The sequence below is a fragment of the Callorhinchus milii genome, unplaced genomic scaffold (genome assembly GCF_018977255.1).
Source record: "Callorhinchus milii isolate IMCB2004 unplaced genomic scaffold, IMCB_Cmil_1.0 Scaffold3, whole genome shotgun sequence".
Lineage (NCBI taxonomy): Eukaryota > Metazoa > Chordata > Chondrichthyes > Chimaeriformes > Callorhinchidae > Callorhinchus > Callorhinchus milii.
The window spans coordinates 52,283,970-52,309,567 of record NW_024704744.1 but is presented as its reverse complement, the minus strand read 5'-3'; the positions used below and the strand labels follow the sequence as shown (position 1 = coordinate 52,309,567).

Below are 25,598 nucleotides of genomic sequence, written 5' to 3'. Positions count from 1 at the left end.
TGAATTGACTGTATATTTGTGATCGAAATGTGGCAGCCAATTGCGCACAACATTGTCCCACAAACAGTCGTGGATTGAAGTGACCGATCTATTATTTTTTTGAAGGAATTATTATCCCCAGAAAAGCGATCTATCAATCGACTAACAACCAGGTTCCTACTTACTGCTAGATAAACAGAGGCATGTGGAGTAAGGAACCTTGCCCAACGTTTCGCCCTGCCAGGAATCGAACCCAGGTCTCTCGCTTGTGAGGCAAGGGTTCTAACCATTGAGCTTCAGGACTAGATGGTCAAAGAAGCTGGGAAGGGGTGAGGGGAAAATTATATGATACCGACAAAGGTGCAAAAATAAGTTTCAGAATATTGCAAAATGTCTCCCACCTTTGAACCAGTGCAGTGCTGGAAATATTGGTTCCAATCAGTTTGGGGTGAGTTAAAGTCTAACTTAGATTAACGGGTAGTGTTACTGTAGTACATTATAATAGAACAGCAAATTGGAGGGTCGAAGTTTGTTTCTAGAGGAGGGAGATGTTTGCAGAGGAGTGTTTGTAGAGAGGGTGTTTGTAGTGGAGGCTTTGTTTGTAGCAGAGGAGGATGTGTAGTGGAGGAGGGTGTAGCAGAGGATGTGTGTTTGTAGCGGATTCCAGGGAAAATTGTGGCCGCACATATCTATTGGCCCAGGTCAAGTTTATGAACGTATATCCATTGCTCATAGTTCATTCCACTGGGATCATTCTCTTTGCTCTGGGACACTATCCCACGTGAGGGGCACTATATAAATGCAAGTTGTTGTTGTTTGCTCCTGTTGTACCTCTGCCCAGGCAGCTCCCGTATGACACAGTGACCTTTGTTAACTTTTGGAACTCCAGGTACAGACACCATTTGGCTCCGTACAATCAATCTGGGATGTCCCCTCCAAAAAAGTCTAAGCTAATGATCAAACAAGATCAACCTCTTCTGATTTTATGCTGACTGTCATGTATTAGATTATTTTATACAGGTGATATTCTATTTCCTTTCTGATGAGTGACTCCATCAATTCTCCAATTATTGAGGTCAGGCAATTGAGTCTGTATTTACCAAGTTTATCAAGTATAGTTCTGACACCTTTCTTGAACATGGGATCAGTATTTGCTTGCTTCCAGGCTGTTGGAACCACAGCAGTGGCAGGAATTCTTCTTACTCAGCTCCTGTTAACCCTGAGAGTTAAGAGCCTAATGAGTAGGGTAGTCCTAGCTGGACAAACAGCGAAAGGCTTGCCAGAGTTTGCTCGCAAAGGCAACTGCCAAAGGTTTCAAAAACAGTGGTGGTTTGAGTCACCCCTGGCGTAACTCAAATACCTCCTGAACAGTGTTACAAACTTAAAAGCTATGAAACCAAATGCAAGACGACAAGGAGACTTTGCTTTTAGCCATGTGATTTCAGATCCAAAGGTAAACCTATGCATAAATAAAGAGCAGGTAGAACTTGCTGGTTCATTATCTTTTAGTGAGTCACAGATTTATGTCCCAGTATAAGACTCTGCAAACACTGTGAATATTCTATGAAAAGCCAGTGAGAGGAAGTGTTGAGAAGCGACATATCTGAACAGAGCTGATGCCAGCTGCCTTTGAAATTCACAACAGCTTGAGCAAGTAAAGCAAAATCCTGCAGTACAAAAGGTTAACACTATTTTCTTTCCACTGCAAATCTTTGTTTTGAAAATCAGCAAAATCTAATTAGAAAATCATTGCATTGCTGAATGTGGTTCTTACATGTTGTTACTTTATTTAATAGCATCACAAAGTGCAAACAAAATCCTCTTGGCTTTTCTCTGCTCATATATCTGGTAACAGCGGGAGAAACGTAGTGTATGTTATAATTGTCACTTTCATTCTGTAGAACAGGGTGTTCACAATTGAAGCAAGTATTATTAGATAGAAACCTTACCATGTGAGATTCTCTCAAAGTACTTCACAAGTTATTACTGTTAAATGTAGTAACAGCTTTTGTTGACAAACGGATCAGCAATTTGTGCAAGGCAAGGTGACATAAAGAGATACGAGATGAACAAGTAATTAATCTGGAGGATTGTTGGCCAGCAGACCAGGAGAAACTCCCTTCTCTTTTTTGAATGGTGTTATAGGATCTTTAACACCCACTTAAAAAATAGAAAGATTGGATCTCTATTTAATATTTCATTAACAAGGAGCATCTCCGCCTTGCACTGTGCCAGACTAGACAATGAGTTTAAGCAAGTTCTTATTTCTTATAAAATCAAATTATTGTCATTAACTGGGAACTTAGCATTTGTGGTTTCAGAATGTATCTATCTTCTTGGTTATTCCCTGAAAGAAAAGGAAACAGCATGGAATATTAGAGTTCTTTTTACATGCACTTTGGTGATGTCACCGCCTGACTCCGCCACTACCTCACCCCTCAGGCCGCTAAAACTCTCGTTCATGCCTTCATCATCTCCAGGCTCGACCCCTACCAACCCGCCCGCTCCCTCCGCTCAGCCGGCTCCGGCCTGATCCACATCCCCCGACCCACCCGCCCCACCATTGGCGGGAGAGCCTTCGGCCACTCTGCCCCCAACCTCTGGAACTCCATCCCCCAATCACTCTGCCTCGCCCCCTCCTTAGCCTCCTTCAAGTCCCACCTCAAGACCCTCCTCTTCGACCGTGCCATTGGTCACCCCCCTTCCCCTCCCCTCCCTTCTCCCCCCCCTGACCCCAGCTCTGGTCTGAAATGCTGTATACTATCCAGCGCCTTGGGACGTCCTCCTGACGTGAAAGGCGCTATACAAGTGTAATCTTGTTGTTGTTTTTGTCATGGATGAACTGGTGGAGGTTTTCTCCTGAAGCTGGTACAGGTTTGGGGGCTCAATGAACTTGTTCCATGATTGCTTTCTTATTAGAAATGGGAAGCTTCATTATATTCTGTAAGCTTATTTTGTTCAATCCTGAGTCAGTAGGTATACAGTTTCAATTTGATTCAAAAACGAAAATGAATGATTTATGACTTAAATCAGGCACAGAGTATAGAGACTGAGTTAAAGCTGACACTAGGATGAGAAAGTAAAATGAGTGTACTTTTCACATCTTTAATGCCAGCTGGCAGTCATGTCAAGTAAGCATAAAATAACTTAAATAATGGGACAATGGGAACAAATATTGCTTACAATCATAACAAAATAGAGCATTATTAGTCAACCTTTGGGTTAAAGGTTCAATCATTGTGTTTTACTGCCTTTTTCAGTAACAGGTTGCCAGGAATGGTAGTTAAAGCCAGGACACTTGATCCATTTAAAAAACAGCTTGACGTTGTGATAGGCAGATGATAGGGTGGGTGTTCGATAAGATAGGATGGGTGAAACGATAAGATCATATGGGCTGAAAGGCCTTCTTCATCCAAAATAATCTTGTGAACAGCCTACTTTGAAAAGCAGATATGTCAATGAGTAGGTTATGTACACTGCAGCAACACACTGCTTTTTGATTTATTGCAAATGTTTTTTGGAAACAAATGTTTGACAATTTCACTTTTAACTATTCAACCTGATAGATTTATTATGTCAGATTAATGAGGTTGCTTTCAAACTGCCCACACACGGTTGCAAACTTGATAAAGGGTCTTGTGATCCATTTTAATAACCAATAAACTCTAAATATTTTGCCTATGTGAACTAGAAAGGAGAAAGATTTGGAAATTTCCATGACTTCTCTGAACAACAAATGTACTTCCTTTTCCATTTTGCTGGTTTAAACAATTCTTAATCGGATAACTCAAGTGCATTCTTTATTTATTAAGTCTTCATAATAAACATAACGGCTCCTCTAAAACGTTTTGACGTTTTGGAGATAGTCCTTTGAAGTTGTGGCAGTAACTTCTAGTTTGGGAAGTTAGAAGCAAATTTTGGAAATATTGGTTCCCATTATTTTCAGTTCTATCTTATGCTTGCTTGACACAACAGGCAGCTGGCATTAAGGCACATTCATCGTAGTGTCAGCTTTGACCCAGTCTGTGTAATCCGTGCTTGATTTAAGTCATAAATCGTTCATTTTCTTTTTTGAATCAAACTGAAACTGTATACCTGTCAGGATTGTGCGGGGATTGAAAATTCCCAAAGGATTGGTTGCAACCCTAACCATTCAGCTGCTTTCTCTGCACAACTAAAAGTGGCCGGCTTTATGCCCCCTGCCCGGTCAGGTCCATCGGTGGGTGAGCGTTCAGCCAATCTGCCCTCGCTCTCTGGAACTCCATCTCAGAGTCCCTCTGCCTCCCTCCCCACTCTTAAAGCCTGCTTTAAGACCTATCTCCTTTAGTAATTCCCCCTTCACCCCCCTCAGCAAGGCCCTTTGATGTGTCCTCCCAACACGAAAGACACAAAATATTTTTAAATTGCTCTAAGTATTAAATCCTGACGGTAATCGGGTATGTGCGCACTACACGAGCAGGAACTCTGAATCAATTTACTTCTGAGCACGTTGGGAGCAGCGACCATGTATTTCAGCGATCGCTTGTAGTTACCGTCAGGATTCAGCGTTTATGAATCCTTTGCAAAGACCACAGTTTTAACGCCACCGTTGAGGTCCCTCTGCCCCTATCTTCCCCGACACTGCCAGCACCGTCCTCCTTCAACACCGCGAGGTTATACGTCACGACGGCTCTCCTCGCGGACTTGGCCTGACATGTCACCTGAAGGACGGCACCCGTGACGATGCGGCGCTCGATCGGCACCGATGGACTTTGAGCTCAAAGTCCTGATGGGGAGTTTGAACACTTGCAGCGGTAGAGGCAAGTGAGCAACCAACTGAACCACACTGCCATCTCACACCCACATGGAGGAGGGTGGTGACTGGGAACCCATCATAAAATAGCCTCAACCCTGAACACCCCCTTACCCTCACCCTCTATCCCTTCCTCTCCCACCCCCACCTTCTCCTCTGTCTCCCCCCCCCCCACCCCTCTCCCCCCCTCTCCTTATCCCCCACTTTTGACCTCAGCAGTAAGATGTTAACCTCATGCAATCGCCCAGTGGCTGCTGCTGCTGCTGTTGCTGACGCTGTGCTCCCCTGTCCCCAGGCACAGCGCCCCCTGGTGGCTGTGGTCGGGACCTGGTACCGCAAGCTCGGCCCCGCCCGGTGACCCGCTCAGTCAACCCGTCGTCATCAGTGTCAGTTACCCGGGAAGCGACAGGTGGCGCTGTCGGTGGAGGGGGAACCGACGGTCGTGCGGACGGTTTGTCGTCCCCCGTCCCCCCCGAGGCTCAGGCACTGTGTGAGTGGGAGTGGGGGGGCAGTGGGAGTGGGGTGGGGGGGGAGTGGGGTGGGGGGGAGTGGGGTGGGGGGGCAGTGGGAGTGGGGGGGGGGGAGTGGGGTGGGGGGGCAGTGGGAGTGGGGTCGGGGGGGCAGTGGGAGTGGGGTGGGAGGGGCAGTGGGAGTGGGGTGGGGGGGCAGTGGGAGTGGAGTGGGAGTGGGGTCGGGGGGGCAGTGGGAGTGGGGTGGGGGGGCAGTGGGAGTGGAGTGGGAGTGGGGTGGGGGGGCAGTGGGAGTGGGGTGGGGAGTGGGGTCGGGGGGGGCAGTGGGAGTGGGGTGGGAGGGGCAGTGGGAGTGGGGTGGGGGGGCAGTGGGAGTGGGGTGGGGGGGCAGTGGGAGTGGGGTGGGGTGGGGGGGCAGTGGGAGTGGGGTGGGGGGAGTGGGGTGGGAGTGGGGTGGGGGAGTGGGGTGGGGAGTGGGGTGGGGGGGCAGTGGGAGTGGGGTGGGGGGGGGCAGTGGGAGTGGGGTGGGGAGTGGGGGGGGGCAGTGGGAGTGGGGTGGGGGTGGGGAGTGGGGGGGGCAGTTGGAGTGGGGTGGGGGGGGCAGTGGGAGTGGGTTGGGGGGTGGGGAGTGGGGTGGGGGGGCAGTGGGAGTGGGGGGGGCAGTGGGAGTGGGGTGGGGGGGGGGGGGGTGGGGAGTGGGGTGGGGGGGCAGTGGGAGTGGGGGGGGGGCAGTGGGAGTGGGGTGGGCGGGGCAGTGGGAGTGGGGTCGGGGGGGGGCAGTGGGAGTGGGGTGGGGGGCAGTGGGAGTGGGGTGGGAGTGGGGTGGGGGGCAGTGGGAGTGGGGTGGGGGCAGTGGGAGTGGGGTGGGGGCAGTGGGAGTGGGGGGGGGGGGCAGTGGGAGTGGGGTGGGGGGGCAGTGGGAGTGGGGTGGGGGCAGTGGGAGTGGGGGGGGCAGTGGGAGTGGGGGGGGGGGCAGTGGGAGTGGGGTGGGGAGTGGGGTGGGGCAGTGGGAGTGGGGTGGGGGGGGCAGTGGGAGTGGGGGTGGGGGGGGGGGGGCAGTGGGAGTGGGGGGGGGGGCAGTGGGAGTGGGGTTGGGGGGGCAGTGGGAGTGGGGTGGGGGGGCAGTGGGAGTGGGGTGGGGGGGCAGTGGGGGGGGCAGTGGGAGTGGGGTGGGGGGTGGGGAGTGGGGGGGGCAGTGGGAGTGGGGTGGGGGGGGCAGTGGGAGTGGGTGGGGGTGGGGAGTGGGGTGGGGGGGGCAGTGGGAGTGGGGTGGGGGGGCAGTGGGAGTGGGGTGGGGGGGGCAGTGGGAGTGGGGTGGGGGGGCAGTGGGAGTGGGGTGGGGGGGGCAGTGGGAGTGGGTGGGGGGCAGTGGGAGTGGGGTGGGGGGGGCAGTGGGAGTGGGGTGGGGGGCAGTGGGAGTGGGGTGGGGGGGGCAGTGGGAGTGGGGGGGGGGGCAGTGGGAGTGGGGGGGGGCAGTGGGAGTGGGGTGGGGGGTGGGAGTGGGTGGGGGGGCAGTGGGAGTGGGGTGGGGGGAGGGAAGTGGGAGTGGGGGGGGTGGGGAGTGGGGGGGGGGCAGTGGGAGTGGGGTGGGGGGAGGGAAGTGGGAGTGGGAGTGGGGTGGGGAGTGGGGTGGGGGGGCAGTGGGAGTGGGTGGGGGGGGGGCAGTGGGGTGGGGGGAGTGGGGTGGGGGGTGGGAGTGGGGTGGGGGGGCAGTGGGAGTGGGGTGGGGGGTGGGGATGGGGTGGGGAGTGGGGTGGTGTGGGCAGTGGGAGTGGGGTGGGGGGGGCAGTGGAGTGGGGTGGGGGGAGTGGGAGTGGGGTGGGGGGTGGGGAGTGGGGTGGGGGGGCAGTGGGGTGGGGGGGGCAGTGGGGTGGGGTGGGGGGGGCAGTGGGAGTGGGGTGGGGAGTGGGGTGGGGGGCAGTGGGAGTGGGGTGTGGGCAGTGGGAGTGGGGTGGGGAGTGGGGTGGGGGGCAGTGGAGTGGGGTGGGGAGTGGGGTGGGGGGGGCAGTGGGAGTGGGTGTGGGCAGTGGGGTGGGGTGGGGGGGAGTGGGGTGGGGGTGGGGTGGGGGGGGCAGTGGGAGTGGGGGGGAGTGGGGTGGGGGGGCAGTGGGAGTGGGGTGGGGGGGGGCAGTGGGAGTGGGGTGGGGGGTGGGAGTGGGGTGGGGGGCGGTGGGGAGTGGGGTGGGGGGGGGCAGTGGAAGTGGGTTGGGGGTGGGGAGTGGGGTGGGGGGCAGTGGGAGTGGGGTGGGGGGGGAATTGGGAGTGGGGTGGGGGGGGCAGTGGGAGTGGGGTGGGGGGGCAGTGGGGTGGAGGGCAGTGGGAGTTGGGGGGGGGCAGTGGGGGGGGGCAGTGGGAGTTGGGGGGTGCAGTGGGAGGGGGCAGTGGGGGGGGCAGTGGGAGTTGGGGGGGTGCAGTGGGAGGGGGCAGTGGGGGGGCAGTGGGAGTTGGGGGGTGCAGTGGTACCCAGCCCCAGAGCAGGGAGAGCTCCTTATTTCACAGCAATAACACAACTAAAGCTTCAGTCCTGATTGTCTCATTTCAGATTGGCCCCAATCGTCCTCATGAAACCAATTTCCCACCGTGTCTGCGGAGCTTCCCGATGGCTTTCTAATGATATAATTGTCCTGGCATTTGGTACTGCGCCGTTCACTGTATATGAGCCAACAAGCAATATTATCCTATCCTTAAAAAAACCCTCCCTGGACCCATTCCTGCTCTCAAACTACCGCCCCATCTCCAACCTCCCTTTACTCTCAAAGGGCCTGGAACGAGTCGTCGTTTCCCAGCTTCGCTCCTTCCTCCACTCCCTTCACCAACCCACTCCAATTGGGTTTCGGTGCCGCCCACAGCACAAAAACAGCCCTGGTCAAAGTGACAAATGACATTCTGTCCATCTGCGACCAGGGCTCCCTCTGACTCCTCGTCCTCCTTGACCTCTATGCTGCCTTTGAAACCGTTGGTCACTCTATCCTCATCCACCGCCTCTCCCCTCACCGCAACCTTCACGGCTCTGTCCTTGAATGGTTCAGATCGTACCTCTCACACTGCCTCCACTTCATCTCCACAAACAGTTTCTCCTCCAGCCTCCGCACCATCTCATGCAGCTTTCCTCAGGTCAAGTCTCCTCTGCAGTCATCATCCGCAGACATGGGGTCAACTTCCAAATGTATGCGGATGACACCCAACTCTACATCCTTGACTCCAGGACCACTGCTGTCCTGACGGAATGTCTGTCAGACATCAAGTCCTGGATGAGAGCTAACTTTTTTCATTTGAATGTCAACAAGACTGAGGCTCTCCTGATTGACACCCGTCAGTGCATTCACGCCTCAGCATTGACAGCATCACCATCCATGGTTGCACACTCCACTTTGCTAAGCCAGTCTGGAACCTTGTCATCATGTTTGACCCTCAACTATCTTTTCTATCCCACATCCGTGCCATGACCCACTCTGCCTTCCCCCAACTCTGGAACATCTCCCGGCTCCGCCACTGTCTCAAACCACAGGCCGCCGAAACCCTCATATATGCATTCATAACATCGAGGCTTGACTATGCAAACTCCTTGCTTGTCGCCCTCCCCAACTCCTCCCTCCATTGACTGTGGGATGGAGTTCCAGAGGGTGGTGGCAGAGTGGCAGAAGGTCCACCTGCCAATGGTGGGACAAGCGAAGCGGGGGACGTGAAGCAGGCCAGATCCCGCTGAGCGGAGGGAGCAGGAAGGAAAGTGGGGGGGTTAGGAGGTCGCAGAGGTAGGGGGGAGCAAGACCATGGAGAGTTTTGAAGGTGAGGACCAGGATTTTGAACTGTATCCTCTGTGTGATGGGAAGCCAGTGGAGTCGAGCGAGGATGGGGGTGATAGGGTCACGGAGCCCAGAGTAGGAGAGAGCATGGGCTGCAGAGGTCTGGTTAGTCTGCAGCTTGTATAGGAAGGAGCTGGGGAGTCCAGTGATCAGAGAATAGGCCTAGTCTAGCCTGGACTTGATAAGGGCATGGATAAGCCATGAGCAGAGGTCCGAAAGAGAGGTAGTGATGGAGGCGGGCTGTGTTTCGGAGATGAGAAAGCCGAGTGTGTAAGACGGATGTGGAGCTTAAAAGACAATTGGGAGTCAAACAAGACACAGGTTCCACACCAGCTAAGTGAGGTGGAGTGTGCATCCATGCGGGTTAATACTGTCATTGCCACAAAAGACGCTGATGGGAGGCAAAGCGGGTTTCTGTCTTGCCACCATTAAAGATCATCCTGGACTTGATGTCTGACATGCAATTGGTTAGAACACCAATGGTCCTGGAGTCAAAAGAGAGATGGAGTTGGGTGTCACAACCCTCAAATACATGTTTGCTAGAAAATAGATTGTTTCAGGAGGAAAACAGGCATAAGTACAAAATTGGGGGAGTATTACATTGTCAGAGGAGGATGCTTCAGGTGAGATGGTAACTGAGGTCTGGTCTGTCTATTCAGGTAGATGTTAAAGATCCCAGGGTATTGAAGAGAAAATGGAATTTCTCCCCATTCATAGCATTGATCCCAGATAAACTTGGCCATTCGCTTCGTGGATATTTGTGGCATATTGCTAGGTTTGGATTTATTTATTATTGGCTTGTGTTTTTTTGTTTAATTAAATTCCTCTTAGAGTGTGCACTTCAGCCCTGAATGTAAATCAAGTGAGTTAGATATTAACTTTTAAATGAAAATTCACAATGGCTGCAGTGAGAAAAGAGGAACTGTTTTGCTAGCTACACTCACAGTCCAATTAAATATGTTGAATCAAAACTGGAGAGTGAGAGACAGAGAAAACAAATCTGATTGTAGAACCAGAAATTACAAGAAAAGCTAATGTGCGAACACTAGAACTGTCTAATTAATATACTTCTCTTCCTATTCCTTATTCACAATGGTCTCAATTCGTCACACACATACAAAGATGGTCCCTTAAATGTATTATTACCAGAAGAAACAGATAAACAGGTGTACTTGGTTTCACAAGATATTATAGGTTTTCATAAGGGCTCTTTCCTCAGAAAAAAGATATCTCTAATATTTTAATTTTCAAAATATCAAAAAGCATTATTAAAATTGATCCAAACATTTTTTTTGCAGTGATGACTTTACTATGATGTGTGATAACTGTATTTTGGATTAACGCGGCGGCAGTCAATTTGTGCACAGCAGATTCCCACAAACAGCTATGGGCAAATCGCTAGTTTTGTCTGTGAGATTGTTCACCAGGAACCAAAAGAAACTCCCTTTTTTTTAATAGTACAATTGGATCTGTAGCATTTAGCTGAACACACTGACCAAACCTTGGTTTAATATCTTTCCTGAAAGACCTCTGATAATCCAGCATGCCCCCAATGTGGCATTCATTGCTGATTTCCATCCTGAAACAATCTTTATTTCTCGTAATCTTGTATTCAAGGCATCATGCTTCAGCTTACAGTTTAACAATCATGGTTCTGCCCTTTATACTTCCCAAGATCAGTTTGGATGAAGATGGCCCTTGGCCCCATCTGATCTCATTCCTCCAGAATACCCACCGTACCATCCTCCCATCACAGTCTCAAGCTCTCAAGCTGATTTTTACGTATTCATTGTATTGCCTCAACCTCCCTTCTTGGCAACATGTTCCAGATGTTAATTACCCTTTAAGTAAAGAAAAAATGCTGCTTTATATGATTAACTAACTTTAATACAAGTAGAGAATCAAGTCAGATAACGTTTTTTTAGGCAGAGGAAGTAACCTAGTAACAGTTTAAGAGAGAAGTAGACCATTAGTCCATCCAATTTATCCATCCAACTTAACACTAGGTATTTAAAAAGGGATTGATTTAACAACAACAACTACAAATTGCCTTGATGTAATGCCTTTCGCGTTGGGATGTGTCCCAAGGCACTGATGTAAATTAAAAAAATAAAACTGAGCCCTTCATGTTTGCTGGATTTTGGATTTAGGTTTGGGGGAGGTTATTATGTTAAGTGGCATTTGAAGGGTAAAGCTTTTTCCTGGTCCAAAACATTCTCTTGTAAAAGCAGTTTATTTATTCTGGGGGTAATCATTGGGCTCGTGGTTTAGGCTGACATTCCAGTATCGTGCTGGGATGTACTGCATTGTTGGAGGTGCTTTCCTTAGGGTAAGATGTTAAACTGAGGTCCTGTTTGCCTGTTTAGATGAATGTTAAAGATCCCCGGTACTATTCGAAAAGAGAAGGGAGTTTCTCCCAGTTTCCTGGCCAACAATTCCTCAGATAACATTAGACATTGACTTCATGGTTGGTTGTTGGACATTGCTGTGTGCAAACTGGCTCCCTGTGTATACATACAAAAACAGAGTATGTGTTTACAATTACTCCTGTGAAGTACTGTGAGACATGACATGAACGGCACTGAATCAAATGTAAGAATTATTATTAGTAGTACTGATCTTTATTTCCTCATTGTGATTCTCATTATAATTTTAAGCATTTCGAGACACTACCTATGTGAAGGGCGCAATATAAATGCAAGTTGTTCTCATTATTTTGAAGCTTGTTTAAAAATGATGTTTCTCTACTTTGTTTTTGATTCAGATCATGGATAAGGTTCGAATTGCTGTGATCGGAGCTGGAGTTGTGGGTTTATCTACTGCTGTTTGTATTGTAGAGTCCATTCCAAATTGCTCTGTCACTGTGATTGCAGAAAAGTTTACCCCAAACACCACCAGTGATATAGCTGCAGGAATTCTCAGCCCACACTTCTCTCCAGGTTAGTCTACACTACTTCATTTACAGGACAGTGGAATGAAAATGGCTTCAACTTGTTTATAGCAGTGACTATAACAATCATATCAGAAAGCGTCCTTTTTATGACAAATTGTGTTCCTGTACATTGCAGATTATTCTATTTTACAACGTGCATTTGCATTAAAACCTAATTGCACAACAGTTCATTTGTGACAAGAACCTGCTCTCCATAGCCAGCAAAAGTAATATACTCAGTGATCATTTGAACGAATGTTACATCATCATATGTTGAGTTTTTGCTTGGTTGAGGTCAGGACACTGGACTTGTTACATTAATAGGTTTCGGGTGGTGGCACGGAGCATGTCAGCATTCCTCCTGGTTCAAATTCCTGCAGAGGACTGCGTTCGACTGAAGCCTAGCACAGATTTACAGCCATCTCCCAAAGCACAACAGGCATTAAACATACTTGAATCAATGTCATCAAGCAAACAGTATGCCAGCTATCAAGAAGAGATTTTACAAGCTACAGTTTTCATCAAAGACACAAGCTACTGCCTTTGTGACACCAACAGATTATTAGCTGTTCTTATCAACCGTCTTTACCCTGAGGCACATTATCTAGACATCATCCGATAGAATTTGCTTTGAACAAACATATTTCAATCGAAAAACTATAATATTTTCAAGAAGACCTGTTACACATCTCCCAATTAAAGTATTTTAATAGGTTAACATCATTAAAACCTTTGCTAAATGTACCTCTGTACATTTGAACCAGTCATCAGACCATTCAGGAGACCTGTAGCACAGTGGTTAGAGCACTCGCTTTGCAAGCGAGAGACCTGAGTTCAATTCCAGGCAGGGTGAAACCTTGGGCAAGTTTCCTTACTCCATACAGAGCCTAATAATAATCCCTCCAAAACCAAAAACAATAATAAATTGGTCATTTTCAATCTACGACTGTTTGTGGGACATTGCTGTGCGCAATTGGCTGCCGTGTTCGCCCATAAATATACAGTCAATTCACATTACAGTGTGTTCTGTGAAGCGCTTTGGGACGTCCTCCCGACGTGAAAAGCGCTTTATCAAATGCAAGGATTATTATTATTATTATTATTATTAGAAAACTGATTAGAAACCTCTGTGGATAGACTTGATTCCAAGTCCCGACATGGGGCTTAAACCCATAACCCACTTCTGACACAGAAGTGAAAGGGCGCCAGGCTGTCACCTACAGTAGGCTTGTATTTTTACCTGGTTCAATAGTAGCACTCTTGCCTCTGGGTCCAAAGATTATGTGTTCAAGCCTCACCTCACATCGAGACTTGAATTCATATATAGGTTGACAATCCATTGCAGTGCTGGGGGTGCACTGCATAGTTGGAGGTGCCATCCTTCAGATGAGACATTAAACTGAGCTCCCGTCTGTTCAGGTGGACATTAAAGATCTTGAGGAACTGTTGGAAAAGAGAAGGGAGTTTCTCCAGCTGTGCTAGACAACAATCCCTTTATTAAGATTGTGTTTTTATATTATATTTAGAGACACCGATCCATTGTCAGAAGCGTTGGTTTGGAGACACTTTCGCTCATGTGTTATCAATTGGTCAGTCAGCAGATGCTCCAATTATTGGTGTTGAATTCTTGTCTGGGTAAGAAACCATGTTGTGGTTACATATTGATGTGTATATGTTAAAAAAAATCTCAAGATGTTAATGGAGATCCTCAAGATATTAAAGTGTTCTTTCTATGAACTTGCAACACAATATTTAGAAAGTTAGAAGTTGGAAGTATGATTCAATATATTCAGTATAGTTTCTTTCATCCTCTCTCCCTGCCCCCACCCGACTACGAATTTTAAAGCCAATCCTAGTAGTAATAATAATACAGTAATAAAACTTGCATTTGATAAAGCAACAACAACAACAAAATTAGATTTGCATAGCGCCTTTCACGTTGGGACTGAGTTATAGACCCGATCTGGGGGTCGGGGTGGGGGAAGGTGGAGGGCGGGGGGGAAGCAGGGAGATCAAAAGCACGGTCAGAGAGGAAGGTCTTGAGGTGGATCTTGAAGGTGGTGAGGGAGGGGGAGAGACGGAGGAACTGCGGGATGGAGTTCTAGAGGGTGAGGGCAGAGTGGCGGAAGGCCCGCCCGCCAATAGTGGGGCGAACAAGGCGGGGGACGTGAAGCAGGTCGGAACCCGCTGAGCGGAGGGAACGAACAGGGTGGAAGAGGGTTAGGAGGTTGGAGAGGTAGAGGGGAGCAAGACCGTGGAGGGCTTTGAAGGTGAGAACCAGGATCTTGAACTGTATCCTCTGTGTGATGGGAAGCCAATGGAGTTGAGCGAGGATGGGGGTGATGTGGTTGTGGAGCCTAGTGAGGGAGAGGACATGGGCTGCAGAGTTCTGGATGATCTGTAGTCTGTGGAGGGAGGAGTTGGGGAGGCTGAGAAGCAATGAGTTTGCATAGTCAAGCCTCGATGTAATGAAGGCATGGATGAGGGTTTCAGCGGCCTGCAGAAGCACTGTATCGCATTGTCGAGATATCTCAAATCATGTCACAGGATTTATTTAGGCATATTGACTATATGGTATTTGTAAAAGAAGTATCCCAAAACATCTCCTCCGTGGATGTGTTCTACATCTGACGGAGCCAATACGGAACCTCGGCGTCCTGTTTGACCCTCTGTCCTTCGTACCCCACATCAGTGCCATGACCCGCACTGCCTTCCCCCACCTCCCCAACATCGCCCGGCTCCACCACTGTCTCACATCACAAGCCGCCGAGACACTCATACACGCATTCATAACATCCAGGCACGACTCCCTGCTTGTCGACCTCCCTGCTTGTCGGCCTCCCCAACTTCTCCCTCCATAGGCTGTAGATCATCCAGAACTCTGCAGCCCGTGTCCTCTTCCACACCAGGCTCCACGACCCTATCACCCCCATCCCCGTCCGATTCCACTGGCTTCCCATCACACCGGAGGATACAGTTCAAAATCCTGGTCCTCATTTTCAACGCCCTCCATGGCCTTTCTCCCCCCTACCTCTGCAACCTCCTAACCCCCTACCAACCTGCCTACTCCCTCCGCTCAAAGGACTCCAGCCTGCTTCATGTCCCCCACCTCACCCACCCCATCGTTGGTGGGCGGGCCTTCAGCCACTCTGCCACCACGCTTTGGAACTCCATCGCACATTCCCTCCACCTCGCCCCCCTCCCTTGCCTCCTTCAAGACCCATCTCAAGACCCTCCTCTTTGACCATGCCTTTGGTGACACTCCTTCTCCCCACCTGCCCTCTACGCTCCCCGATCCTGACCCCCAGCTCAGGTCTGAAACACTAACTGTCCAGCGCCTTGGGACATCCTCCCGAAGTAAAAGGCGCTATACAAAGGTAATTTTGTGGTTGTTGAATTTAATTGTATCTGGAGGATTTGGCCAGAATACCAGGGAAACAGCAGGTTGGAGCCAGCCGAACGGAGGCAGTGGGTGGTGGAGTGGGGGTTAAGCAGGTTGGATAGGTAAGGAGGTGTGAGGACATGAAGGGATTTGAAAACGAGTGAGAGGATCTTGAAATCGATCCGTTTGGGGCCTTCGAGTGGAGCCTGTCAAGGACTGGTGTGATGGGGGGGTGGGGTTTTGTGCGGGTGAGAATCCGGCCGGCGGAGTTCTAAATTAATTGTATTTTGTGTATTGTGGAGCTGGGGAGACCAGCGAGGAGGGCATTAGAATAATCCAGCCGGGAAATGACGAAGGAGTGGACGAGGGTTTCAGCTGCGTTGGCTGTGAGGTACGGAAGGAGGTGGGCAATGAGGTGGAAAAAAAGGGTCCTGATCAGGGAACGGATGTGGGGTTGACTGACCAGAAGCTGGGTGGGGAGGGGCTCGAGGCAGCAGGTGGTAGGCTTCATCTGGGTGATGGTGGGGGAAAGGGAGGAGGGAGAGATGGGGGCAAAAGAGTGTAGGGTGGAGGCCATGGTAGGAGCAGAGGGTGGTGAAGGAAGCATGGTGGGGTGATAGGCGACATGGATGGGGAAGAGGAGGAAGCAGTTAGGCGGATGTTATCTATCTTGGAGGTAAAGAAGTCCGGGACCTCTTCACACTTAGCATCGGAAATTAATTAATCAGATTAATACCTGGGTTGAGGGGGTATAGGTGTGGGTAGGCTGTAGTTAAATTCCTTAGGGATGAATATAAGGGGTGAATTGAGGTCAAGAAGCATTTCTTCATAAAGGGCATTGTGAAGATGTGGAATGCAATGCCCTAGATAACTGAGGAGAAGAAATTAATAGAAATTTTTAAATGAAAGGTCGGCAGATATTTGGGTAATAGAGATATTAAGGGGCATTGGGATTTGCCAATATCTGTGATAGAAGCTTGATGGGCTGAAGAGTCTCCTCTTGTTTTTGTTTTCCTTTGGTGCTGAGTAAATTCTGATTGTGATTAGAATTTTTCTATCTTCTGTCTCCGTCCCTTTCTCAAGGTGGGAGATATTTAAGGAGCCTCCAAAGGAACGGTTTCCCTTCTGGTCTGATATGGTGCTGGGATTCCGTACTATGACTGATGTTGAACTGAGGAGATTTACAGGAGCCAAGTTTGGCTGGATGTACACCACTTTGATTTGTGAATGTATCTCCTATTTGCCCTGGTTGGAGAAAAGGTGAGTGATTTTTTTCCAAGAATCTTCCGGAGACCTCAAATATTGCATGGTTTTGCTTTAAGAACCATTGTCTTAAAATATAAGATTCTGCAGAATTTTGGAACAACTGCTTATTGGAAACTAGTTTTCTGTATTTCTTAAAAAGGACTGCATGAAACTGGATATTAAGGCTGAATTTAAAGCTTTTCAAATTAAGCGAGAATAATCACACTTTGTAGTTGAATTTTGGCTGTGTTATTCTGTAAATCCTATATCCACATCTATACAGAGCTCAGTCAAAAGTTAAGAAAAACTTTTAAGTGTGGGAAAGCAGCCTGGTATGAACAATGTTACTTAGATGGAATACCAGAGGATACAATAGCCTAGCAAAGAGTCAGTGACTTCCTGGAGGAACAACAACAATACAATAGAAATTAAATTTGTATAGCGCCTTTCACGTCGGGAGGACGTCCCAAGGACAGTCAGGGTTTTGGACAGCAACAACAACTTACATTTATATAGCGCCGTTCACGCAGGGTTGCGTCACGGAGCACTTAGGAAGGGGAGAAAGAAATACCCAGACACATCAGCTTTACATTATGTTTTTAACAGGTCCAAGAAATCTTTAGCCATCATTTTACATGCTTGGCTGTTTGCTTAAATCCGAATTTTGTATAATCTTTACTGTTATTTGGCCAGCAATAATAATTTATGAAAAAAGAAGTAAAGGACAATTAAATCACTATTTTCTTATGAATGAGACGCAAGAAAACCATTGGGATGTAATGTTTGTGTCCTCTCAAAATTATTTGGAGCTTAAAAAGTAATAGAATAGTAGGTTTATATTGTTACTTTGAGTCTCGAGATAAATTGGTTTAAATTGGTTCCCTAAAATGAGGGAAGCATCTCCCAGATTATCAAGCTGTGTTTATTAAACACAGTATTAGTACTTGAAGATATGTTTTGCTAAACTTTCTCCTAAAAATATTGCATGGGTTCTGTGTTCTAGGAATATTTTTATAAGTTAACGTTGCATTTAGATTATTTACTGATGGACTTCATTGCTCAAAATTTTATTGCAATGCTCACAATTGTGACATTACATTTGAAGCTGTTATTGGTTATATTGCTAAATTACAGATGGCTGAATTAGGATCAAGTGCAACTCTTTATAATACTCCATTATAGTGTTCACAATAATAATTTTTACCATTTTGTTCCTGCTTGTTTGTAAATGCTACTGTAACTTTGAAAGGTTACTACTTTATTGAATAAGAGGTGGTGTAATAATTTGAGGCTTCATTCGCCAGCTGCACCAAATGGCGCTGAATTTCATGCAGTCTCAAGCAACTTACTAATTGAATAATTTTCTGGATGAAAGAATTTATTTCCATCTTCATGTAGATGAAGTGAGCTGTATTAAATTATATCTTGCTGCTGTATAATCGAGTAGTCTCAGCTCTGAGGCCATGGTTACTAATAGTTCTTACAAGGTTCTCAAAGGACAGTGAGAAATTGCAGTACTGTACATAGGGAGCTAATTATTGCAGGCAATTTCAGAAGTCGTCAATTTGGGAAATTAAGCTATGCTGACTGCTCTCAATTTTAATGAACAGAATTCAGTCTTTATGTCTGGGTTTGATCAATTATGCATTGGTTCAACAATATGTGTCAGCCTGGCTCAGTTGGTAGAACAATCCCCACTGAGTCAAAATGTTGTGGGTTCAAGCTTCACATTTGGACTTTGAATTCATATAGTTTAGACTGACACTCTTGTGCAGTACTTGGGTCTCCTTTAGATGTTATGTTAACCAACATCTGCTCGTCAGGTGGGAGTGAAAGATCTCAGGGCGCGATTTAAGAAGAGAAGGGAGATTCTCCGGTGTCTTGTCCAACAATTCCTCAAATAACATTGGTCACTTCATGGTTATTTGTGAACATTGCTGTGCAAAAATTGGCTGCCTTGTTTGCCTACAGTCACTGCACTTCACAGTATATCCTGTAAAGTGCCTCTAGAACATCCAAAGTACTGTATCAAATATAAGAATTATTCATATTACTTTAATGTACTTATGGGACAACATTTCAATTTTTAAACATTAAAATGTCTAGATTTCACCTACAAATTTATGCAGTTACTGCACTTTATAGTGAATCCTGTGAAGCGCTTTGAGATGCCCTCTCAATGTGAAAAGTGCTATATTAAATGCAAATTTTATTTTACTGTATTATGATAAACCTACAGTATAAAAGGCATTTCTTTCCAAGGTTTTAATATAATTTCCTGTAATAAGGCACACTGGACTTGACCTCAACCATTGGATTCCTAAAATTGTGGCTTTTACACTTCATTTAATTCTGTATAATTTAATTATACCTTATATTGTGTGCTTAAAAAAAATGCTCAAAGCCTTAAAGAACAAACTTGCTCATACAAAAAATAATTTTAAATATGTCATCTTTACCTTCTTTTGTGATGCTCCATTCTACCGCATTCTAAGGCTTGTATCGTAGTTGCTTGTGTACATATACACCTTGAGGATTTCCATTCTAGAAAATTCAGTATTGTTCAGTGATTTGGTCAAATACAGTTTGGAAAGTGGTTGAAAAATAGTCTGAGATTTCCAACATTGTTCTTTTCAAAATTGCGGGCTTTTTGTAATTAATATGGTGATTTTAACAACCTGTTGCAATGCACTTGTTCAGGCTTTGCTTATAGTGGTTAGAGCACTCGCTTTGCAAGCGAGAGACCTGGGTTTGATTCCCGGCAGGGTGAAACCTTGGGCAAGTTTCCTTGCCTGATAATAATCCCTCAAAGAAAAAAAATAATAAATTGTTCATTTCAATCCACGATTGTTTGTGGGACACTGCTGTGCGCAATTGGCTGCCGCATTTCGCCCACAAATATACAGTCAATTCACTTTACAGTCTATTCTGCGAAGCGCTTTGAGACGTCTAGAAGATGTGAAAAGCGCTATATCAAATGCAAGGATTATTATTATTGTTACCCTGCTTTCAGCTGTTATGATGTTTATGATCAGTTCTGCAGCTGCGATAATAATAATAATTCTTGCATTTGATACAGCGCTTTATCAGACGTCTCAAAGCGCTTAACAGAATATACTGTAAAATGAATCATAGAATTATACAGCACAGAAGGAGGCCATTCGGCCCGTTGTGTCTGTGCCAGCTCTTTGAAAGAGTTATCCAATTCAATCCCACTTCCCCGCTCTCTCCCCATAGCCCTGCAAACATGTCCTTCCCAAATAATTATCTACTTCTCTCTTAAAAGTTGTTATCGAATTAGCTTCCAGCACCCCGTCAGGCAATGCATTCCAGATCTGAACAACTCACTGTGTGAAACAATTTCTCCTCACCTCCCCTCTGTTTCTTTTAACAACTATTTTAAATTGGTGTCCTCGGGTTACCGACCCACCCGCCAATGGAAATAGTTTCTCCTTGTTCACCCTATTGAATCCCCTCATAATTTTAAAAACTTCTATTAAGTCTCCTCTTAACCTTCTCTGCTCCAATGAGAATAATCCTCGCTTCTCTCGCCTCTCCTGATAACTGAAGTCCCTCATTCCTGGTACCATCCGGTAAATCTCCCTTGCACCCTCCCCAATGCCTTGACATCCTTCCTAAAGTGTGGTGTCCAGAACTGAACACAGTCTCTCGCTGAGGCATAACCAGTGTTTTATAAAGGTTCATCATAACTTCCTGACTTTTGTATTATATGCCCCTATTAATAAAGTCTAGTATCCCATGTGCTTTTTTAACAGCTTTATCTACCTGTACTGCCACCTTCAAAGATTTACTTATATGAACCCTCAGGTCTGTCTGTTCCTTTATCCCCTTTAAGATTGTACCATCAGCTTACATTGCCTCTCCTCATTCTTCCTCCCAAAATGCATTACTTTGATATCTCCCCATTAAACTTCATCTGCCACATGTCTGCCCATTTCACCAGTCTGCCTATGTCCATTTTCAGTCTGCCACTATCCTCCTCACTGTTTACTACTTTTCCTAGCTTAGTATCATCTGCAAACTTGGGTATAGGGAAATTGTACTGCCTATACCCAAGTTCAGGTCATTTATATAGATCAAAAACAGCAGTGGTCCCAATAGTTACCCCTGGGGGACACCACTGCACATTCCCTGCAGTCAGAAAAACAACTGTTCACCACCACTACCACTCTCTGTCTCCCAGCCAGTTCTGTATCCATGCTGCCACTGTCCCTTTAATACCATGGGCTTCTATTTTGTTTACAAGTTTCTTATGTGGCACTTTATCAAACGCCTTTTGATAATAATAATAATAATAATCCTTGCATTTGGACCATATAAACGATATCAACTGCACTAACGTCATCCACTCTCTCCGTCACTTCATCAAAAAACTCTCATCAGGTTTGTTAGACATGATTTGTCATTAGCAAATTTGTGTTGACTGTCCTTTATTCACCCATATTTTTCTAAGTAATGCCCTCTGCCTCCACAAGATTATTTCCTCTTTGGTCCCTAATTGGACCCACCCTACCTTTGACTAACCTTTTATTCTTTATATGCTTATAAAATACTTTTGGGTTTCCTTTTATGTTAACCACTAATCTTTTCCCATACAATCTCTTTGCCCCTCTTATTTCCTTTTTCAGTTATCCGCTATACTTTCTATATTCTATTTGATTATCTTCTGTATTTTGGACCTGGCATTTATCATAAACCTCCTTTTCCTGTTTTAGTTTAATCCCAATTTCCTTATTCATCCAGGGAGGTTTGGATGCCCTATTTTTCCCCTTTGTGGGAATGTATTTTTCTGTCCCTGAACTATCTCCTTCTTGAAGGCTTCCCATTGCTCATTATCTATTTTAGCTGCCAATCTTTCTTTCCAGTCCACCTTGGCTAGGTCCCTTTTTAACTCACTGAAATTAGCCCTCTTCCAGTTGAGTATCTTCACCTTTGATTGCTCCTTGTCCCTTTCCATAAGTACTCTAAACCCAATGATGTTGTAATCACTGTTGCCCAGATGTTCTCCTACATGAACCTTCTTCATTCCCCAGAACGAGAGCCAGCACTGCTTCCTTCCTCATTGGGCTGGAAGCATACTGCTCCAGAAAGTTATCCTGCACATAATTTCAGGAATCCTTCCCCCTCCTTGCCCTTTACACTGTTATTTTGCCAGTCTGTGTTAGGATAATTGAAATCCCCCATTATCACTACTCTATTGGTTTTGCATCTTTCTGAAATCTGCTTGCAGATTTGCTCGTCTATCTCCTTCACACTATTTGATGGTCTATAGTATACACCTAACAGAGTAACAGCTCCTTTTGTGCTCCTTATTTGTGCTCCTTAACTCTAACCAAATAGATTCTGTTTTTGGACCCTCTGGCACATTGTCCCTTTCCAGGGCCGTAAACGTGTCTTTAATCAATATTGCCACCTCCCTCTCCCTTTTTTCCTTTGCTATCCCTGCTGAATACATTGTAGGCAGGAATATTCAGCTCCCATTCCTGCCCTTGTTTGAGCCAGGTCTCCATTATTGCCACTATATCATAACCCCATGTGGCAACTTGAGCCTGTAGCTCATCAATCTTATTTGTCACACATTTACGCAAGTGCACTCCAAGACGACTTAGTCTGTTCTGCATTTCTCCCCTGTCTAATCCCTCCTTTTTTCTGGATCACTCCTTATTACATTGCTATTCATCTCACCCAGCTCTCTATGTAACTTGTTTGTTCTCTCTAATGCTACATCCACCTTGTACAGGTCCCACGTGCCCCAGAACTTATCCCAATGATCCAGGAACCTGAAGCCCTCCTTTCTGCACTATTTCTCCAGCCATGTATTCATGTGTTTGATCCTGCTGTTTTGATACTCACTATACTCATTTGCATGAAGCACTTGGAGAAATCCAGAAATCACCACCTTTGAGGTCCTACTCTAGCTTTTTTCCCTAGCTTCTGATACTCTCCCCTGTAGGATCTCAGCCCTTTTTTCCCTGTGTCATGGATCCCAATGTAGACCACGACTTCTGGATGTTACCCTTTACCCTGTAGAACGTTTTGCTCCCGTTCCGTGATGTCTTCAACCCTGGCAATAAGGAGGTAACATACCATGCGAGAGTCATGTCTTTGGTTGCAGAAACGTCTGTCTTCTCCTTTCACCATTGTGTCCCCAATGACAATTGCATTGATACTCTTCCCTGTGTCCCCCTGTGCATCCATTTGCTTTTGACTCCTCTTCCCAGAGGTATCATCACCCTGACCCGTATTCAGTACAGAGAACTGGTTTGTGAGTGCCACCGTCTCAGGATTTCTGCACTGCCCGTCCCCTCTTCTTACCATGCCGGGTGGTCACCCACTGACTCTCCTTCTGAACCCTCTGTGGCTGTTGGGGTGACCACCTCCTGAAATGTTCAATCCATGAACCATGAATTGACTGTATATTTTGATCACTTTTATCCAGTTCTGTTACCTTGTTGTTTATATGGTTTAGTTTCTCTCTCAGAGCATGGGAATGGACTTGGCTCTTGCAACATAGATCAATTCCTTACTCATCCTTGACTGCTGCTTGACTGGAAGTCTGAAACTTGATTTTTGTTTAAGAAAGCCATTTAGTTTAGAACTGTATTGGACCTTCCACTAACAGTGGGAGGCTTCTTTTTGACAGCTCTAAAACTTTAAACCTGTGGCAGAAGTTGGGCTTTATGTGTGTATTGGGAGGTGGGGGCTTGCACAACTTAGAAAATATTTTTATATTTTTTATAGAATTTTTTTTTACCAATCTTCGAAGCAAACTCTAAACCAATTCAGATTGCAGTGTACAGAAGTTCCCCTACATATCTGCCTTGATATACCACTAGATGCTCAAAAAACACTCTAACATTTTGAAATAATGCTCTGATAGCTCATAGAATATTAATCACTGGGTGTGGTCACGTCAGTGGCTAAAATGTAATTTGTTAATTCATTGATGAACTTTCTGTATACTAGAAACATAAGGCTTGAAAAATGACTGCAACCTTTGATTCAGTCTCTCCTACTGGGTCTCTTTATTGTACCAAGCCCAATTCACAGATACAGGAGTCTATGATGCCCACCTAAACCAATAAACCCAGTGCAATATTGACTTCATACAATAAAACATGTGAAACAATGTATTGATAATTATTGGAATGATTAATTGCAGGTTAAAGGATGCTGGAGGCCAATTGCAGGCTGCAAAAATCCAGGATTTCTGGGAACTGGATGGCCAGTATGACATCATTGTGAACTGTTGTGGCATTGGAGCAAAAGCACTTACTGGTGATCCAAAAATACATCCTGTAAGAGGTCAGGTTCACAAGGTCCATGCACCCTGGCTGAAACACTTCATCCGTACAGATGATGGCCGGAGTTACATCTATCCAGGGATCTCCTCTGTTGTTGTGGGTGGAACAAGGCAAAACGATGATTGGCGAATGTCAGTAGATCCATTTGATAGCAAGGATATATTTGAAAGATGTTGTGCTTTGGAACCGACTCTTAAGCATTCTTCCAAGCTGTTTGAAGCGGTAGGTCTGAGGCCAGCCAGAGCAGTTTTGCGTTTGGAGAAGGAGAAGCTAGAACGCCGCGGGCGACAAATGTGTTTGGTGCACAATTATGGCCATGGTGGGGCCGGGGTTTCATTCCACTGGGGAACAGCGAAGGAAGCTGCTGAGTTGGTGAAAGATTTTGTGATAGAAATGAGACCGACTGGCAAATACAGCAAATCCAAACTGTAAAGTAGAATGATAATTGAGCTGTCCCGCCCGGGCTGTTTGTCATATAGACAACAGCTCATTGTTATATCAGGGTTATCCCATCAATACTGGGGGTTGGAGGGGCAACATCTCCATCTTGACAATTTGTTTGGAGAAACCAAAATGTTGAACGTTGTTCAAGAATACTGTAGTGCTTAATGCTTACAACAGGATGTGTACAACAGGCTTGTTACAACTCGCCTAGGTTTTATTTTTATACATTTTTAAAAAGATAGCAAACATGATGAAGAATTGAGATTTTCACTCACTCTATTTGCCTTTGACCAGGTTAGAATTCTCTACATAAGTGTTAGCATGTGAACCATCAGCTTATCTAGAGAATAGCTGATTATTCAGCACGTTAGACATTAACGTTAGCACTGATGGTAAGTAAGATAAATGGGTGCTTCGATTCTAATTCATTAGAGAATTCTCTTGGTCTGCTCTGCAACTAGCATTGATAATATTTATATGGAGGAAACTGATATTCTATTGTCAATGTTTATTGCAAAGCAAAATACATTTTTAGAAAATCAGACTACAGAAATTGTATTTTTCTATGAACAAATTTATGCCTTAAACTAATAGTAAGAAAATAATGTAAAGATACTTTACAATTTAAATACTTAATTTATTAAATTGGAAGTTAGTCAAGTTAATTTGTGGGTGATCTAGTCAATAAATTGGAATGGTATTGGATCTCAGATCTCAAATATAATTAATCTCACAGTTTGAAGTTTTTGCAAATGTATACTAAGAATTGTATGGTACAAGTTTAGAAGCTGAATTAATAGTAATCCTTGCATTTGAAGTATTTCTCATAGGGAGAATGTCTGAAAGAGCTTTACAGGATTTTCTGTAAAGTGTAGTGACTGTTTTTCATTTCTAGTGAATGGGATGTCTTGGGTTGACCTCCTGACTCGAAAGTTGCTATATAAATGCAACTTGTTGTTGTTTGTTGTTGAATCATTTTTGCCTTAATACAGATATCTTTCAATCGCTTTTTATCGGTTGTGGAATTGTATCATTCTAATGTAAAATCATAATAAATACATTTATTTAAATTCAAGAAGTAATAAAACAAAAGTACTTTAATAAATTACATAAACCTCCGCTTGTATGTATCTTGTTTTCCTCAATGTTTACCTAGATTGATGTTTTCTGGTGTGTTCGGTATGAACAATTTGTTTCAATAAATTGGAAGAAATCCATGGAAGATA

The 25,598-nt window shown here is 45.8% G+C and overlaps 1 protein-coding gene across 6 annotated transcripts; it reads left to right on the top strand.

The window, feature by feature from the left end:
• Positions 1 to 1,527: 1,527 nt before the first annotated feature.
• Positions 1,528 to 25,598, top strand: ddo (D-aspartate oxidase). Of its 6 annotated transcripts, XM_007893974.2 has the most exons (7): positions 5,187 to 5,261; positions 7,784 to 7,875; positions 9,704 to 9,819; positions 11,809 to 11,983; positions 13,503 to 13,611; positions 16,442 to 16,618; positions 23,787 to 25,598. In XM_007893974.2, the coding sequence occupies exons 4-7, from the start codon at positions 11,812 to 11,814 to the stop codon at positions 24,358 to 24,360; spliced, it is 1,032 nt and encodes a 343-aa protein (XP_007892165.1). In that variant the 5' UTR covers positions 5,187 to 5,261; positions 7,784 to 7,875; positions 9,704 to 9,819; positions 11,809 to 11,811; the 3' UTR covers positions 24,361 to 25,598. The 6 variants fall into 6 exon arrangements, with proteins under 6 accessions (XP_007892169.1, XP_007892170.1, XP_007892165.1 ...); XM_007893977.2 differs by lacking the exon at positions 9,704 to 9,819; XM_007893978.2 differs by lacking the exons at positions 5,187 to 5,261; positions 7,784 to 7,875; positions 9,704 to 9,819 and adding an exon at positions 1,528 to 1,660.